The sequence below is a fragment of the Octopus sinensis genome, linkage group LG2, assembly GCF_006345805.1.
Source record: "Octopus sinensis linkage group LG2, ASM634580v1, whole genome shotgun sequence".
NCBI classification, from domain to species: domain Eukaryota; kingdom Metazoa; phylum Mollusca; class Cephalopoda; order Octopoda; family Octopodidae; genus Octopus; species Octopus sinensis.
Genome location: NC_042998.1, coordinates 169,422,499 through 169,441,605, shown reverse-complemented (window position 1 = coordinate 169,441,605; position 19,107 = coordinate 169,422,499). Strand labels below are relative to the sequence as shown.

The 19,107-nt window shown below is 32.7% G+C and overlaps 1 protein-coding gene across 1 annotated transcript in view; it reads left to right on the top strand.

Annotated features, from left to right (window-relative positions):
• The window catches only part of LOC115224255 (ubiquitin-conjugating enzyme E2 E1), a 42,088-nt gene that overhangs the window by 18,957 nt on the left and 4,024 nt on the right, over positions 1-19,107 (top strand). Inside the window, exons 2-6 of the mRNA XM_029795066.2 lie at positions 5,983-6,056; positions 14,774-14,857; positions 15,737-15,809; positions 18,135-18,244; positions 18,900-18,979. Of these exons, the coding sequence (XP_029650926.1) occupies positions 5,983-6,056; positions 14,774-14,857; positions 15,737-15,809; positions 18,135-18,244; positions 18,900-18,979 (421 nt within the window). The remainder of the gene's footprint in view (positions 1-5,982; positions 6,057-14,773; positions 14,858-15,736; positions 15,810-18,134; positions 18,245-18,899; positions 18,980-19,107) is intronic.

The window sequence follows — 19,107 nt, the reverse complement described above, 5'->3', positions numbered from 1 at the left end:
AACGCACAGACAAACTGCCGTTTATATAGAGAGAGATTTCTGCAATTTCAACCAATCAGTGACGTCCATTGAGGTAAAAATATTCTGTGCCGTTTGAATATGTCCCTCGTTTAAGAAACAGATTGGGTTTACTTACATTTGTGAAGAAAAAAGATACCCTTCCCCCACCCCTAACCCTAACCTTAAAACAGATAGAAATGCAATAGATCGATACTAGAGTCATAATTATGGGTGACAATTTCATATGACACCGCTAGAAAAAACTGCCGTTCAAACCAAAAAGATTCATTTCTGTTACAAGATGCAAAAAAAATTTAAAATAATTTTTTTTTTCCATTGGTAAATTGAAAAGAGATTCTGAATCTCTGATGTTCAAAACTTTGAAATCCAAAGACCATTTTTTAAAAAGGCATGTTAAAAACGTTCGAGGTTTGGTATTGAAAATTCTACTCGAAAATGAATGCGCGTCCTTCCCTTAATCGACTCCAGAAGGATAAAAAATAAAAAGTTGACCTCAGCGGGATTTGAACTCGAACGTAAATATTAAAAAGGCATTTTGTCCGAAGCTCTGACGACTCTACCAAATGATTATAAATAATGAGAAAAAAAAAACAGAAAGATTTGAAATTTGTTAGTATTTTGAATTTTAAAAATTAAAACTATATTCCTTTTATATGAATGAACTTCTAAGTAAATTTCAAATTTCTAAATGATGTATGGAAATGAATTCTCGTAGAATATCAAATCTCGCACACGTGATTGCAACTTGAACAGCGGTGTAACGCCATTATATCAATCTTCAGTACTCCCGCTCCTTAACTTGCCAGGAGTTTACCATTATTATTAATACATATTAGACTTTTTAACCTTTCGCTCCATTTTGATTAAAAATACAGGTAAGAAAATATAATTTGTAACCTTGCTATAGTGATTACATTTTCATTTGTTGTTGTTTTAACTGAATAACTGTTGCGCGAAATGGTCATAAGTGTCTTTTACTTAAAGAGATAGAATTTCATTCTTTTCCTTCGTTTTACGTTTCTTAGATGTCCTCTTGAAATTTTTACGACTAGCCAACTCCATTTATCTATTTTACTTTACACTTTAAATTCATGTCCGATTAATACATATACCTGTGCTTATTATATATTTACAACGCTTATCTGATTCAAGTGTAGTTATTGTTATTGTAGCATCACTTTTGTGGCAAGACTTGCGTCTTGAATATATAAATATATACAATGTTTAAATGTCCTGTTTCTTTGGCTTGCACACTATTGAATTATGATAAATACAAAATCTGTTCATCAGGTAACAAATTGAAATTATTACAGACAAAATAACCTAAATAACATAAACCATTTTGCTCTATTATTGAATAATAAAAGTAGTAATTGGTATCTATAACATCAGTGGTAATGATTTGTAAATAATATGCACGATTTCTAGTTAGTGTCTTACTCACAAGTGTTAGGATACAATCATATCTAAGTACTTAACGGGTTAAATGTCTGTTCGAGGGCATATCGTTATTCATTTCTACCACCTGAAAGATTGCCCACACCTACAAAAACTGGATGATTAATTGACAATTCATGTCTTTCTGATGCTTGTTTAGTGACTCAACTTCAACACACCAATATAAAATGTACAATTTTTCAGATACAAGAAAGTCTGGATACATACACATACAAAAAAAAAAACTTTCGTTATTCATTGAAAGAGATGCCTTATCAGTTTTTTTTCTTCTTTCAATTACGTTGTTTTTAATTGTTCAGGGCCGTTTGATTTCCTCAAAATCAAACCATTTTCAGATAATAGTTTTATCAATTGAAAGGAATATAAAGTATATATGAGGAAGAAAAAAATTCACCCAAAAGCTGCGTATTTAAAATAAATATATTTTGTATAATTTTTGTTAAGTTTTTTTACAATTCTACCTGTCTGACTTTCACTGTAGTATAATAGTGATTTCTGGCAGTTTTCATGGAAAAATTCACTGAGAAGATTAAAATTCACAAATATATAAATTTTACTTCCCAAACCAGCCTGGTGTTCATAGTAAAAATTTACCCAATTTTTTAATTCATATAAACTCTTCAAATGTTTATATTTTGTTGTTAAACAATAATATTACTTCCTTGGTGAACCTCATGGATATCTATCTATTCTACCAATATTTCTTTATTATAACTTTTTGAATTTAAATTCCCTCGGTGGTGTAAATTTAGTACAGTTATATATGCATTTGCTATACAAGTCAATTTTGAAACTTAAGACGAACTGCCCCACTGAGAAACAATAATGGTGTCTTTACTGACAAATATCAGTCCCAACTCCACTAATTATTAATGGGAAAATAAAGTTTTCATCCACTTTAATAAAGCTAATAAAGCTTTCTTCGCCAACGAGTTATGATGGTTTTTAAAAAAATGGTTAATGTTTAACCTAAAGAACGATCATAACTTTATTAAACATGGCAATTTGTATGCTCCCCCTTGAATATTCATAAACCGCGCATATTAAAAAAACAAAAAACACTGCCTTCATTCTTGAACCGATATTCAATTCTTTAATCAGCAAAGTGCCCCCCCCCCCTCAAGAGAAGGCTGGGGGTACGGAGAAACTAAAAACCAAACAAAAAAAAACGGTCAGTACCCTCTGTTTGCACTTCTCGTCATGGCACACGTACTTAGGAATTTCTTTTCCTTTTTGTAACCGTTTCATCAGTACACATTTTTCAAGTAACGAAGATTTACTATAAAATGTTATGATGGCTTTGCTTGTCTTGCTGTTTTATGATTCTGTTCACTACGGGGCGTAAATATGGTTGGGTGGTAAGAAACGTGCTTCCCAACCACGTGGTTTCGGGTTCAGTCTCTCTGCGGGGCACCATGAACAAATGTCTTCCACTATAGTCCCGGGCCGACCAAAGCTTTGTCAATGGATTTGGTAGACGGAAACTGAAAGAAGCCCGTCGTTTGTGTGTGTATGTTTGCATTTGTCCCACCTCCAACCGCTTAACTACTAGTACTGGCTTGTTTCCGTCCCCGTAACTTAGCGGTACGGCAATGGGGACCTGTAGAATACCTACAAGGTTTAAATACAAGTACTGGTGTTGAATTGTTTAATTAAACCCTTTAAGGCGGTGTCCCAGCATGGTCGAAGATAAAATACTTGAAACAAAATAAAAAATTAACCAGGCACAGGTTCTGGGTTTAATCCTACTGTGGGGCACTTTGGGTAAGTGTCTTCTATAGCTTTGGGTCGACCAATGCCTTGAGTGGATTTGAAACTGAAAGAAGCCCGTTGTGTGCGTGTCAATGTGTTTGTGTTTTTGTGTTTGTACCCGCCACACCGCTTGACAACCGGTGTGGGTGTGTTTACGTCCCCGTAACTAAGCAGATCGGCAAAAGAGGCCTATAAAATAAGTATCAGGTTTAAAAACAAATGAGTATTTGGATCGGTTTGTTCGACTAAAATTCAAGGTTGGTGCCCAAGCTCGGCAGCAGTCTGATGCCGTCAGTTTTAGTTTATCTTAAGGTTGATGCCTCAAGTTGTTTTTAATATATAAGGTCCACACAATTCAAATACAATGGAAATGTACAGACCGATACAAAGAGAAAAAAAAAAAACTATATGGTTTTGGTTTTCGGGAAATTCGCTGAATCAATGACACATATATGATTTATTTTTAGCATGATACTGAGCTATAAGTTAAGTTGTTTTCGTATTCAAAGATGAATGTCTTATATAGATAATTCGTCTTTTTCTCAATTTAAGATTTGATTATTTAAAAAAAAATCTTTTCTCTCTGCTCACCTATGTATATTGTTTTACTCTTTTTAAGTATTTCGCTTAATAATTAGCTGATTTATTGATCTGGCATTGACAAATAGAAGTGTTTGTTAAATTTATGAAAGAGAACTTCCTAGCAACTATTGCTTCATATATTTTTTTTATTGAAAATATTTTAAAATGAAAGTACGTTAAGTTTCACAGTTGCAACTTTGTTATATAGTGACTATACTCAAACTGCAACCACCTCAGCACTGTCATTTAGGTAACATCTACTTCCAAGAAGTCATTTGATCAGTTAATTCTGCTTAAAATTAATAATTAGGTTTTTGCTGTATTTGTCTTAATCTTTTAGTTTTAGGCAACCTCTTGTTTTAAATATCTATTTCAATCTCCGATGTAGAACTTTAGGTAATATTTGACACTGGGTTTATTTGAGTTCTATTTCCACCTGTTAGCTGATATTTCTGTTAGGTCTGTTATTAAAATTCTTGAAACGAGATCAAGAACTGTTCAGTTAGATGAAAATAAAATAAATATCACTTCAGAATACTTCATTAAGGATGAATAAAATTTTAAACTGCTTAGTTACCCTTTAGCATTCAGGTTACTCATTCAGATGATAACATTTATTCACATTGTTTTGAATTAATCATGCTTTATCTTGTAGCTTCATGATTTCGATGATGTTGTTTATTTTTAGAATGACATAAGGTAGGTATAATAGGCTGGATCTGGTCAATTTGAACATGAAACAAGAATATTTGGGCTGGATATTGCTGGTTTAAATGATAACCTCTCTTTAGCTGCATTATAATCTCTCTTTACTCTGTTATCCAACTTAGTTTTACTGTACATCTGCTTTTTTGTGATTATATTACCAATTCCATAATTTGGTTTATGAGCTATTTTCTGTTGTTTCATTGTTTGCTAGAGTGAAATTCTTAGATAGAGGGTTATTGCCAGATTATAAATCAAATTTTAACTTAAAGATGTTCCTGTCATATTCTGAAATGTTCTTTTCTACTCTAGGCACAAGGCCCAAAATTTTTGGTGAGGGGATCAGTTGATTAGATCGACGCCAGTACGCAACTGGTACTTAATTTATCAACCCTGAAAGGATAAAAGGCAAAGTTGACCTCAGCAGAATTTGAACTTAGAACATAGCTACAAGCAAAATACCACTAAGCATTTTGCCCCGCATGCCAATGTTTCTGCCAGCTTGCTGCCTTACATATTATTCTGAAATATTGATTAGAGAAATTTCTTATGGCAATCTAAAACTCTGAAGCAAATGACATGATCAAGAAATTTTATTTCCTGAATTGATTCTTTTATCTTATTTTGTTGTTATCATTGTTAGTGTCTGCAATTCTGTCTTTGTAAGGTGTAATTTGAGGGAGACAGTGGATCCTTTGTTGTTTTTATACATCTGCTGCATCTCAGAGGCTAGGCCTTCTTTTCTTAACCAAACTCTATTTCAGTTCTGAACAGCTGTTTTTGTATTGTATGTTTTCTCGTATCAGAGTACTGTTCATTTATATAAAGCAATGCTGCTGTACAAATATAATGAAACAAACTAGATCTAAATTAAAAAGAAAAGTCATTCAACTGATTGGCAAATCTTCAATTAACAAACACATAACCAGTTGCACACTGTGGTGAACTAACAAGTTCTGTATCACCAAATCCACGTTTCATCTTAATTCTATCATCTCGATTCTGTAGGGACAATAGCATACCTTATTTCCAGAACTCTTTTTTTTTTTTCCTTTCCACATGCTCCATTTAGATAAGTCTGCAGAAATTCAAATTGATTATTAACTTGTATTGACTTCCTCCTTGGATTAAAATTTACTTTTAAAAAAATGTCATAAAACATGAATTTTAGCAAGATGTGATTTTATATTCTTGTTGAACTGTCATCAAATAATCAATTAAGTAATATTATGAGATAGGACATACTCTTTGGTTAGATATTTAAAAATGAAACAAAGATATTTGGAGGAAACTAGTAAATAGCCTGTATCACTAAGAAAGAAAAAGTTTATTAAAGAAGTTCTTTGTCTAAACTATCAGAACCTGTTTCTCATTCTTTGGCAAAGATTTCTGTATGAAATCTTTGAATAATATTGATGTAAATATTTATCATAAATACTAACATTTCAATATATTTCTTTACAGTTGAGATTATGTCTGGAATTGCTGTGGGCCGTTTAGCTGAAGAAAGAAAAGCTTGGAGAAAAGATCATCCTTTTGTAAGCTGTTTTATTTGTTGTTTGTGTCTCTACTGTATATTTTGAAATTTACTTATCTGGGCTCAAGATTTAGAAAGACTGCAAAGCAACCCATTTTATACAATTACAGATCTTTGGTAATTGTATGTTGTAAATTTTGTTTCTTAGTAAAGGGTGATTAAAATAGTTATTAGTTTTTAAAGTCAAGCATAAATTTGTAAAATAAAAATCATCTTGGTAATTATTTTGAAAAACCAGTGAAAGTGGCAGTCCTACAAGGATTTTATCTTATGAATAATTAGTGTTTAACTGGTTAAATTAATTTATGGGTACAAATCTTTCTCTACTGGTTAAACAGTAGAATCTAAGAAAACTAGTCATTTGCACTAGCAAAAAGCAATAACAATATTTCAAACAGTGGAATAAATTTTATTCCATGTAGAGGAGTTTGTTTCAGAGAATTCTTTGTTAGAGAGTGTGTGTGTGTGTTGAAGGGTAAATAAGTTGGAATTAATGAGAAATGCTGAGAAAGGAGGGATAACAAGTGGTGGAGAGGAGCAATGGTCAGGTTGAAGAGAAAATAAAAGAACTGGCAAATTTGGAACAACTTTGAAATGTGATGACAGAACTGCTGTAGACATTCAAACAACACTCATATACACATATGTATGGGTGTGCAAACATGGGTCCAATAGAATTTGTTGAGGCTGATTTTCTATGGCCAGATACCCTTCCTGTTGTTGACCCTCACTTATTTCCAAGCAAGGAAGTTTATGTATATAGTTATAAAGAGGAGGTGGGACATTAATTGAACAGTCACAAAACTGTCATCATTTAATATCTGTTTTCCATAAAGGCTTGGGTTGGATGGTTTGACTGAAAATTGGTAAGCTGGGGAGCTGCACCAGGTTCTGATCTGATGTAGCAAGGTTTCTATGGTTGGATGCCCTTCCCAACACTGGTGCATAAAAAAAAAAGAGATAGCCGTTTGGGTGAAGTTGGAGAATACGAGACATTAATACTTGTGGCCCTAGATTAGATTTTCCTCTTTGTGTTTATGAGTGAAGGTTGAATTGCAATATAAAAATTACATTCAGATGTAAGAATAAAGGAATAATGGATTTGAAGATTGCCTTGGTGCTGTTGCAAACATCACAAAACTGCTTACAGTAGTAGTCTCCTAAACATCTGGTTTCTTCCACATATGTAGGGGACTACTTAATTTGCATTTGATACTTTGTTTGAGATTAGTGGAGATGAAATCAAGATAGTTGGTGACATGTTATCATGGGTGTGCTGTTGGTAATAAAGTATAGCAAAACAGAATAGGAGCACTCAAAGGTGGTTGTAGAACTTTGTGTTACAGAAGGAATGGGAGCTTCTAATTAAGAGGTCATGTAAGTTTTTGATTCTTTTGGGAGAGAAGAGAGGAGGATTAACCCTTTCGTTACGAAGCCGCCCGAAAGAAATTTTGGTTAATGTGACCAAACCGCCCAAAGCCGCCCGAATTTACCTATTCATATTTAAATGAGAATATCAGAGCATATCTCTTTAGTACATTCGTGAAAACACGTGATTATGCTTCGTAAACAGTTCATCTACAGTTTTGTACAATGATCGACGTGTAATTTTAATTCCCTGAATTTTGGGAGATTTTTCCCACATTTTTTTGGCATCGATTTTTCTTCAACTTAGAAAATGGATAGGAGTTTCATGTTATCAAGCATTGATTCCGAATTGGAAAATTTGTGAAACAAATACTGGGTACTGTTGTGGATTTAGTTTTTATACAGGGAAACTGTTGTTAGTCAGCATGGCTTAGGGTATGATGTGGTCTGGAAGTTATTGTTTGAAGTGATCAATGCGGAAACAAACTTACGCAGAATGTAAACAAACGCAAAATGGGGGTTCAAATTTCGGAAAATTTGTGAAGCAAATACTGGGTACTGCGTGGATTTATTTTTTATACAGGGAAAATAATGTTAGTCAGCATGGCCTAGGGAACGATGTGGTCTGGAATTTATCACTTCCATACCATAACCAGGGCTGTATATTATTTTTTGACCGATTTCTTTAGTTCGGTCAAACTTACGGTGGATTCCAGTATTTCACTTCATTCCACCTTTATGGTACACCTGTTGTGCATTAAATTTAACTGATGATATAGTGATGTGCACAATTCTTCTTTATAAAAATTTTGTTGCATACCCATTTGAATATTAGCTGATGATTCATTTTCTATGGTGATGTTTAAACAAAATTTTAATATTTTTACCTTTTGCTCAATTTACCTGTAATTAAAGTCACTTTGAGACAAAAGTTATGCAATAGAATTGATTAAGAACCCTTTCTTTAATTATGTTCCAAATATCACATTAATATGTTAAGTAAAAAAGTTACAGTTATTTAATGAAACAAGCCTAGATTCATGATTATTTTAGAATTTAATTGAAACTCATGAGGGGTGTATTTTGGTCAGAAATATAGTAACGAAAGGGTTAAGGAAGAAAAATTTATTTGGTGTCATAAATTTTCAGCAACTTAGATTAAATTTTTACCCCCAAAACAGCTTTTCAAAATTTTAGCTGCTCCTTCACTATGCCGATGTTTTTTTGTTCTTTTTTATCATTATTACTTATTTTTGAAATTCTGAAGATTCTGATTCTTAAAAAAAATTCTTTTCCAAAAATATATATTTTTTGAAATCCTTCCTCTCTGATTTTCATAGCACCATCTAGGTGTTTTTAAACTCCTCCACTCTTTTATTCATGTGGATACTTGTTGAAACAGCAGATGGAATGAGGTGAAGGCTTCAAAACTTTACCTGCAAGAAATAACACTCAAGTCCCTGAAAAGCTTTTTTATCCTAAATTTCAATTTTTAAAAATAATTATTCTGTACTCTGGCTATCAGAATAACAATACCCTCCTTTTGACAGAAATGATACATCAGCACATTTGTTTCCTGCACCAATCAACCTCCTTTGAAATATTAGATAAATTTTTGGGGTCCCTCACCCACTCAATCCTCTCTAGCTATCAGAATAACAATGCTCATCCAACAGAAATAAGTACATTGGTACAGTTGTTCCTGCTTCCACCCAACTAACCTGTGCATGCATTAAAAATTCCACCTTGCCACAGATACACCACCCATTTTATTTTTTCTACAATAGGCACAAGGTCTGAAATTTTGGGGGCAGGGTGCTAGTTGATTATATCAACCCTAGTGTTCAACTAGTATTTGATTTGATTCTGAAAGGATGAAAGTCAGCTGACTTCAGTGGAATTTGAGCCCAAATCGTAAAGTCAGGAAAAAAGAATGCTGCTAAACATTCTGTCTGGCATGCTAACAATTCTGCTACATTTCCACATTCACCTACCTTATCAATGAGAATGTAAAATAATTTGCATCTCTATAGTTCATGGTGTTGAACAACTTTTAAAAATGTTCAATACCCTCCTTCTGCAGCTTTCAGACTAATGACACTTGCCCCCACAGAAATAAGGAAAACATCAGCATAGCTGTTTTTACTTCCTCTCACTCAATTAATGAGATGATGAAGTAGTTAGCATCCATGCAGACACGGTTTTGTGGTTAATAAGCTCACTTTACCACCATGTGGTTTTGAGTTCAGTTCCACTGCAAGGCACCTTTTGCTATATCACTGGCCAACCAATGTTTTATGAGTAAAACCACTTGATAACCAGTGTTGATTTGTTTACATTCCCTGTAGCTTAGCAGTTCAGCAATAGTAACTGGTAGAATAAGTACCAAATTTAAAAGCAAAGAAGTACTAGAGTGGATTTGTTCAACTAAAATCCTTTGACGTGGTGTCCCAACATAGCTGCAGTCTCAATGACTTAATCAAGAGAAGATACATTTCTGCTTTCTTTCATGGTGTTGAACAAGTTTTAAAAGTTTCAGATCACCTTTAATTTTTGAAATGCGTCGGTTTGTCTGCCTCTTTTTCAGGCCTACTTAAGTGGAGAGAGGGTGGGGTGTACTTCCTATGAAAAACATTGCATTAGCTACCTTTCCTCCAACATGAAAGCATTTGATTGGTTGTTCTGCAATTTCAGTCCACTGGAAAGGTTCGCTTCTCTTGCTAAGATATAGTGGTTCTGAAAGTGAAAAATATTCCCTTTTCCCCACTTTTTATGGGAAAACAAAATAAAATTTGCATCCATATAATTCTTCTTGTTTGTCATAATTTTGGATAAGTTTTTAATGTTTCAAATCATCTCTAAAAACCGGCATGTAAACACTGTTTAATCCTTCAGCATTCAAATTACTCTGTCAAATGTAATGCTTATTTATTCACTTTGTTTTGAATTAACTGTATTATCTCATAACTTCATGATTTTGAGAGTGACATTGTAGGGTAAGTGTGAGAGGCAGGAAGTATTTTTTATAAGCACAAATCAGAATATTTCAGTTAAAATGCTAAAGGGTTAAACCTTCAGACCAAAACAGTAATTTAATTTGAACTTATAAAATGAAAAGTTCATTATTTTCCTCATTAGATACATCTTCACAGATTTTTACAAACTTGTGATCGGTTTATGTTCTCATTAAAAGCATTCCCTACTCTTTGAATTATTTCTTAGTTTTTGATTATTTCATTCACATTTAAGACACCATTGTAGCAGAATCACTTGACATCTGTTACTTAGATGGTCTTAAACAGCAGTAGAAGTAGATATTTTAAAAGTATCGTGGATAGAATAAGAATATGAAGTTCAAGGATCTATCACAAACAGACCCACAAAAATGCGATTTAGTATGTAGTGGATATTTAACCCTTTCGTTACCGTATTTATTTTGAGATGCTCTGTGTTTCTTTCAATTATTTTAAATATAACATAGAATTTAGTAAAATAGCTTAGTCGTCATTAAGCTAGTGTTAGGAACATAAATTGTGACTAGGGTTTGGTGAAAGATTCTAATTCAAAACTTATGAAAACAAGACATTTGTACTCAGTGCCAGAGCCAGTTTCAGCCGGGTTGGTAATGAAAGTGTTAATAGTTGTTTTGTCACTGGTGAATGAACAATGTTCATTCACCATTTTGTTGAACTTAGAGAAAAACTAGATATGACAAATATTTCTTTAGCCATTTTCATCCCACCTAACCAGTTTTGAAATATAAAAAGTACAAATAATATTTGGTCTTGGGTCATGGTTAGAGGAAATGGGTCATTAAAAAATACAGTTGGCATTCAATTTTATAATTTCTTTGCAATTTATACTTGAGTAACTGAGATGTCTGAACACTTCATAACTATTTCTAATGAAATAATTCTTAAGCTCAGTCACAAGTAGGAAGATGCTGTATGAATACACTCCTCGTTATAATCATGACATCCATAGATTTCAGAATAATTATTATTACTTTATTTGATAAGTGAGAATGTGGTGCCACAAACTTGTGGCCCTCATTCTCACAAAGGTTATTATAGTATTTGACTTACTTTATTTCACTAAAACCGGTAAGGATTTTTCCATATTTTTATTTTGAAAAGAATTTCTAAAATTTTGAGTAGTTAATTTTAAAAAGGATTTTTTTTTTGTACTAAATTTTCCATATAAATTTAGATGTTATGAATTAAAAGTCATTTGTATAGAAATTCAATCTTTGTTCCTGTAATCTTTCTTGCAGAGAATAAGAATGCTAGTTATTTTGAGTTGGTAATGCTTAAACAAAACTAGCTCTGAAAGTTTGTTAAAAATTTCAGACACAATTAAATATATTTAAATAGAATAGTAAAGAATTCTGTTTCAATAAATTTTCTTTAAACTGAAGAGTTTTGTCAATTATAAAACACATTAAGCATCTAGTAGCGGTGGGACATGATTCAGGAGCTCCAGGGTTTTGAGGAGTGTAGAACCACATCTTAGCCATTATTGTTCCCAGGTTAGGGGTTAATAAGTAAGTCAAGCTGATGGAGTACTAACTTGCAGGTACAACCCATCTAATTGAAGGAAAACCCTGATTCTATACCTTCGCTGAAAATGAGGATTTAAACAACTCATGAGGAATTAATAAACTCTACAAGAAATTAACAACTCACAAGAAGTTAACTCACAAAGTTTTGTGTGAATTTTATGAAAAAAAAAGTCATAAAAATTATGGAAAATTTGTTGGCCAGTTTGCTGGAGTTGCAAAAACAACAACAATTACTATTACAGCAACAAATACTGCAATTAATGAAGTCAGGAAATTCAGAAAAAGTGTTCTTGCCAAACTGTCGCAAACTCCATAACAGAGTTCAAATACAAACCTGATGGAGGAGTTACCTTCAAAGCATACTAAGATATGAGCAAATCTTCGTGAAAGAATGTAAAGATTGGGATGAGGTGAAAACACTTAATCAACGAGGAGGTTTTTTCCCTCTTTCTCAAAGGCTATCATTTCTTTCATGATAGTACTTCTTGATACACCAAACATTTTGGCTGTTTTTGTTATGCTATTGCCCATCATACAAGCACCAACAATTTCACCTCTTTGAAAGTCTGCTAGATCTGTCATTTTAATGAAATTTAATTACCTTTTTCTTATGATATCTGAAAAGAAACAGCAATTTTAGCAAAACATATTAAGCAACACTAATAATAAATATAAAAAAAATCAAAAATAAACAAGCTGTTGATGGTTTTATAGATGTTTCAAAGTTATGATGCTAGGTGTTTCTATTATTTTGTCCAACCCCTATATATATATATATATATAATACACACACACACACAGTTTCTATCTACCAAATCCACTCACATGGCTTTGGTCAGGCTGAGGCTATAGCAGAATACACTTGTTCAAGGTGCCACACAGTGGGACTGAACCTAGAACCATGTGGTTGGGAAGCAAGCTTCTTAACACGGCCACGCCTGACATATTTTGATAAAAATGAACAACACAATTTAAAACATGTTATTTCATCTTGAAATCTTGTCTCCATGTATTGTAAAGGAATTTTATATACACTTGATTGATATCAACATTCTGCAGTTTTGTTTGTTTAGTGCACACTCTACTTTTTTGTATTTTGATGTGTTGACTATTTTTCTTTATAAGGCATTAATGTTTATATTTTTATTAATATTCCCAGATGCCATGTAAAATTTTTTTGTTTTTACTGCATTTCTTTTAATAATACCATTGTTGATTGAGTTCCTGACTAGTTTACTGTATGGAATTTCCACTGTGACAAGGGAGTGTTTGAAACTGTCAAAACAGAAGTACCACAAAGTAGTTTTGTTTGAAAGAACTAGTTTATTGGTTTTTATTGCTCTCTTATACATACACACACACATATCTGTAGGATGGGCTTACAGAGTTTCTGTGTATCAATTTCCACTGAGATGGATTTGGTCAACTCTAGGCGATGGTGGAAAACACCTACTCTCACTGCAAAGTGAACTGCATCACACGGCCATTCTTGTGTTTCTGAGATGTATATATCAGAGTTTCTTTTTCTTTTGTACTCTGATATATTTCCTTACTACTCTGAGATTACACTTTTTACATTGGATACCAATTTAACACTAAACATTCGACATGAGTTAAGAGTAAAATGTAAGTTGATTAAAAACAAGAATGAAGGGAATCCTATGATCTTTGAATATATAACCTTTGAATTCCACTAACCCAACTATGCATATTTCTTTGCCTAATTATGTATGAGTAGGCTAATTATAATTAATTGTAACTTTTGACTGGTGATAAACATTGTAAGGTGGGAAAATAATTTAGCATAACACTTTTAAAAATTTACGCAGAAGTTGAATTGATAAATAACCTTACTTCAAATCCTTAGTTTTTGTGCTAATGCATTTAAATTCAAAATCTTGTGTCAGTAGATTACCAGTCTTTGAGCTGAAGATTTATCTATTAATATCTCACACTGATGTATCTCAAATCAAGATACTATTAGTGACTCAGCTTCTTTGACTGAGGAAGTACAACCCACTATTGCAAGCAGTTAATTCATATAATTGACGGGTGGGTTGATAGCTTTCAAGTCTGAGTTCAAATCCTTTTGTTTGCAAATCATTTTTTCCAGTTAGTGAGAAGTATCTCATAATATAGTCAATATTTTGATGTTATAGATCAACAAATTTGTTCATTTTTAAATCCGTATTTATGTTTGTTTTAAACCATTACAGGAAAACTAAATAGTGTTGTATATTTTGATTAATATTTGAATAGTTTTTTTTTTTATGTGAAGCAGAATCCTCTTGCTTCTAATTTTTTAAAGTGATTTTGTTCCTTTTTTTGTGTGTTAGAGGTAATTATTATGCAGGATTAAACAAATTTTTAAAAATAGGAACAGTTTGAAGGAAATTGCTTAATGAATTATGTTTGCTGTTGTTTACATACAAAAATATGCTCCCCAAGGCATTCTTTTATTGCTCACTATTTTATGAAATCTTTTCTTATCTCAACTGTCATTGCCAAGCTTTACATACTGAACCTTTTATACCATATGTAATCACCTTTTCTTTGTCTTTTAAAACAAAAGATAAATTGGCAATGTTTCAACAATGATCCCAGCTCATGGGTTGGAATTAGTAAAAGCATTAAACTCACCCAGTTTACATAATTACCTCATTAAAAAAAGAAGAAAAATCAAAGAATTATTTGACTAACTCCAAACAATTATTTTTCTGTTCATTTTTAAAAAATTTAATTTAATAGTCTTTTTCTTACTTTTAAGACCCTATTTTAACTTATTTCAGGGTTTTGTTGCCAGACCTATTAAGAATCCAGATGGCTCTCTCAATCTTATGAATTGGGAATGTGCAATTCCTGGGAAAAAATCAGTAAGTATATTTTATCATTACAGGGTTTTCATTACATTTTATCATTACAGAGTGCCTGATCAGATGTCTTCTCAGGTATTTGTTCTGGTTCTATGCATTCTGTGTTCAAATTTCACTGAAATAAACAAAGTACCAATCCATGGTGGTGAATTAGAATTTTAGAGCCTTTTGTGTGTTTTGAGTTCAAAATCCCTCTTTGGATCCCTAATGTAGCAAAGTAATCTTTTTATGTGGACAAATTTAAAACAAAACAAGAAGAAATGAAAAGTGGGGCACTGAACTCAAAAGAATTTGTCTTTATTGAGTGGGCCAATCAAAAGGCATCAAGTGCTCATTAAGTAACTACAATGATGAAAAGATGACATTTTGAATCAACTAAATGATAAAATGAAAAAAATAATTTTTATTTTACCACATTCTATTGGTTGGACATAATTAAGGAAGATCTCCGGAGGTTTGACATCAAATTGGAGGATGCAGAGGGGCTGGCATGGGACCACCAGCAATGGGGGAGTGCTAGTGGACCTGATCAGCTCTAGGCATGATGATGCCTCTGGGATGACCCCAGCCCTATCGAGCAAGAGCATAGACAGACATTGTTTATGTATAAAATAATTTTTTAATTTTTGCAAACTTTTTCAAAACTTACTGAATTCTTCTTGTGAAAACATTTCATTTATAAATGACAAGGAAGAAATAGTTGGGAACATCTAAGAGGGATTAAAACTTATCCAAAATGTTCATGACTAATGAAACAAGTAATTTAGAAAATATATGTATTTCTTTATATTTAATGTTTCTGATGTATTTAGTATTAGAAATTTATTCATGCTTTTATTTTTTTATGGTAATATTTAAAATATTTTTTTACATTTCTAGACTCCATGGGAAGCTGGTGTCTACAAATTAAGAATGCTTTTTAAAGATGACTATCCAAGTTCTCCTCCAAAGTGTGAGTAATTACTTGGAATTCTTCAAAAGGAAATATTAATATAACCATTTCTGTATCACATTTAATGCACATAAACTGTTGACAGGCCAAATGCTGTGGTCAAAACCGAAGTATCCCTTTCAACATTGTACTTACATTATGCTACAGAGATAGCTATTTTAATTTAATGCTGCTTCAATTGCTTGCACTAGATTATGGTATATTAATGATATCCATTATCTTTCGGATTACTCTGTCAAATGTGATGCCTAGTTATATGCATAGTTTTGAATTAAGTATTATGTCATAGCTTCAAGCTTTCAATGATGTGATTACTCTTTTACTCATTTCAGTCATTTGACTGCAGCCAAGCTGGAGCACCACCTTTTGTTTATTTTTGTGACATTGTTAGCTAAGTGTGAGATGTTGGATCTGGCAAGTTTAAATAAGAAAGAGGTAGAATATTTTGGCTGGTTTAAATGCTAAAGCGTTAAAAAGGCTGGACAGTTTATTCAATTCTTAAGGATGAAGATTGTATACTTGAATTAATTTTTTCCTCACCATTACCAGCGTCGCCTTACTGGCATGTGAAAAAAACATTCGAGGGAGGTTGTTGCCAGTGCAGGTGGCACGTAAAAAACACCATTTGAGCGTGGCCGTTGCCAGTAACTGCCTAACTGGCCCTCGTGCTGGTGGCATGTAAAAGCACCCACTACACTCTTGAAGTGGTTGGCATTAGGAAGGGCATCAAGCTGTAGAAACTCTGCCAGATCAAAATTGGAACCTGGCGCAGCCATCTGGTTCACCATTCCTCAGTCAAATCGTCCAACCCACGCTAGCATGGAAAGCGGACGTTAAATGATGATGAAGATGTCAAGAATTTATTTAGTGATTAAATGTTTTTAGAAGTGTATTTTTTAAAAGATAATCTAGATTTCTTTGAGATAAAAATCTACAACATATTTGATATTACAATTATTGATTGTGATAGTTCAATTCAAGTACAACTTAAGCCATTCCTTCCTTGTAAAGGTTGGACTAATTTGCTTAACAATACTTCTCAATTTTATCTTTGAACTCAACATCAGGGATTTTAAACCTAACTGCTAGTAAAGTTGTTTATCTTCGGGTCACTTGTGATGGAAAAGATGTTTTCATCATGGTTTTTTGTATAGCTAAGACTGCATTATTCAACATGTCCAACCCCTGCTAGCATGGAAAGTGGACGCTAAACGAAGATGACGATGATGATGATCTTCATTTTTGAAGGCAATAAGCTGTATTTGAAGGAAATATGGCTGCTATCCCTCACAAACTGATCAGTTGCATATAAATGCTTGTGAGTTTGATTAGCGCTCTGAATAGCTTGAAAAAAACTGGATTTTGTTGTAGGGATGAGTTGGGCATTAAGCAGGGGTCTAGTTTTAAATTCTCCTCCCCACCAACATTTCAAATAACTGAATTTTAGGACTTATCTTCATTACACCAAAGTTAATGCTAAGTACAATAAGTGAATGTGTAAAGCAACTTTTATTTTCATTATTTACAATTGACATATTTGTCCTCATCTTGTTTGTTGTTAGCACGTTTTGGCTGATATACCCTCCAGCATTCATCAGATGTCTTGGGGAAATTTTGAACCTGGGTTCTCATTCCTAAGGTGTTTTTCGATGTTATTGTTTCCATGGGCATATGGTGCAGTGGTTAAGAGTGTGGGCTACTAACCTCAAGATTCCGAGTTCGATTCCAGGTAGTGACCTGAATAATAATAATAATATCGAAAAATACGTTAGGAATGAGAACCCAGGTTCAAATTTTCCCCAAGACACCTGATGAAGGCTGGAGGATATATCGGCCAAAATATGTTAACAAACAAGATGAGGACAAATATCCGTCAAATGTAAATAATGTATATAATTCCTCATCTCTTAAATATAGAAGTTTTATTTTGTTTGGGAACATATTTTAGAGAGCTGAATTGGTATAGTAACAGTAAAGGCTTAGTAGTATTTAAGTTTATTTTTTCAATTTCACCCAGGTCAACTAGTACTAGTAACATGCTGGGCAGATGATTACATTGGAAAGATTTGCTGAGGGTTTATGCTGGTATGGAAGTTTGTTGGTGGTGGGGCTGTATTAATGGTTTTTATTCACTATAGGAAATTTATTCTCTAGCTATGTTTGTGTATGAATAGTTCATTTTAATCATCTTAATGGAGATTGTATATGACAAGGCATTGATTTTTAAGCTTTCATGCTTGTTTCTCAAATGCATTTCAAAAAAATAAACATGTTGATTGTAAATGTGATTTAACAAAGTCATTGTTGGAACAAAATTTATTTTAGGCAAATTTGAACCACCAATCTTTCATCCAAATGTTTACCCCTCTGGAACTGTATGCCTGTCACTGCTGGATGAAGACAAAGATTGGAGACCTGCTGTTACCATTAAACAAGTAATTATTTTATTGTTAATACATCTTTGACCTTTTCGAGTCTGCAGAGAAACAGTATATTATATTATTATCAACAAATATTTGAAAAACATTAATACCATATTTTCTGGCATACAACTCAACAGTATTGGTGTAGATATTTAAGCATCGTTACTATCTTTCCAAATCCTGCTGCTTTTTACATTGAATTTTTGGTTCTCTAAGTTGTCTTGGTGTATAAGTTGATCTGCCTTGTTTTGGCTGTAAATTTTGGTCTGAAAAATTCAAACTTGTATGCTGGAAAATACAGCAGGTGAATTGTTTATATTGAAATGTTTTTTTTAAATTTTTTTTTTTTTAAAGCTTGAATATTAGATTTAATTTTTAGTAATGAATAATCAATGGTTAATTAAAAAGAACTCAGTAGGAATTAAACCCCAAATCCCCTTTGTTGAGTTCCTTATGCATTTACTGCTGCATCTTGAACCTTTTCACAATGTTTAATATTTTTACCTAATCAGTTGGTCTGAAAAATATGTATAAATAATAAACTGGAGTTGACCCTCACTTTTTTTTTTTTTTTATCATTTAATATATTGCTAAATACTGTTTTAAAAAATAACATGCATTTAATCTTGGAATGAATGAATTCAAGAATTTTAAATTTTATATTCAGATTCTACTTGGAATCCAAGAACTCTTGAATGAACCAAATATCAAAGATCCCGCTCAGGCAGAAGCTTACACTATCTATTGGTAAGATCTACATTCAAGCTATTTTGAAGTTTTCAAAACTAACTAAATTTTCTTTTAATCAGGGTGCTTTTAATTAATCTTATTTCATGAGCAGTCCACATAACTCTTCCCCAAATTGCCCGACTGAA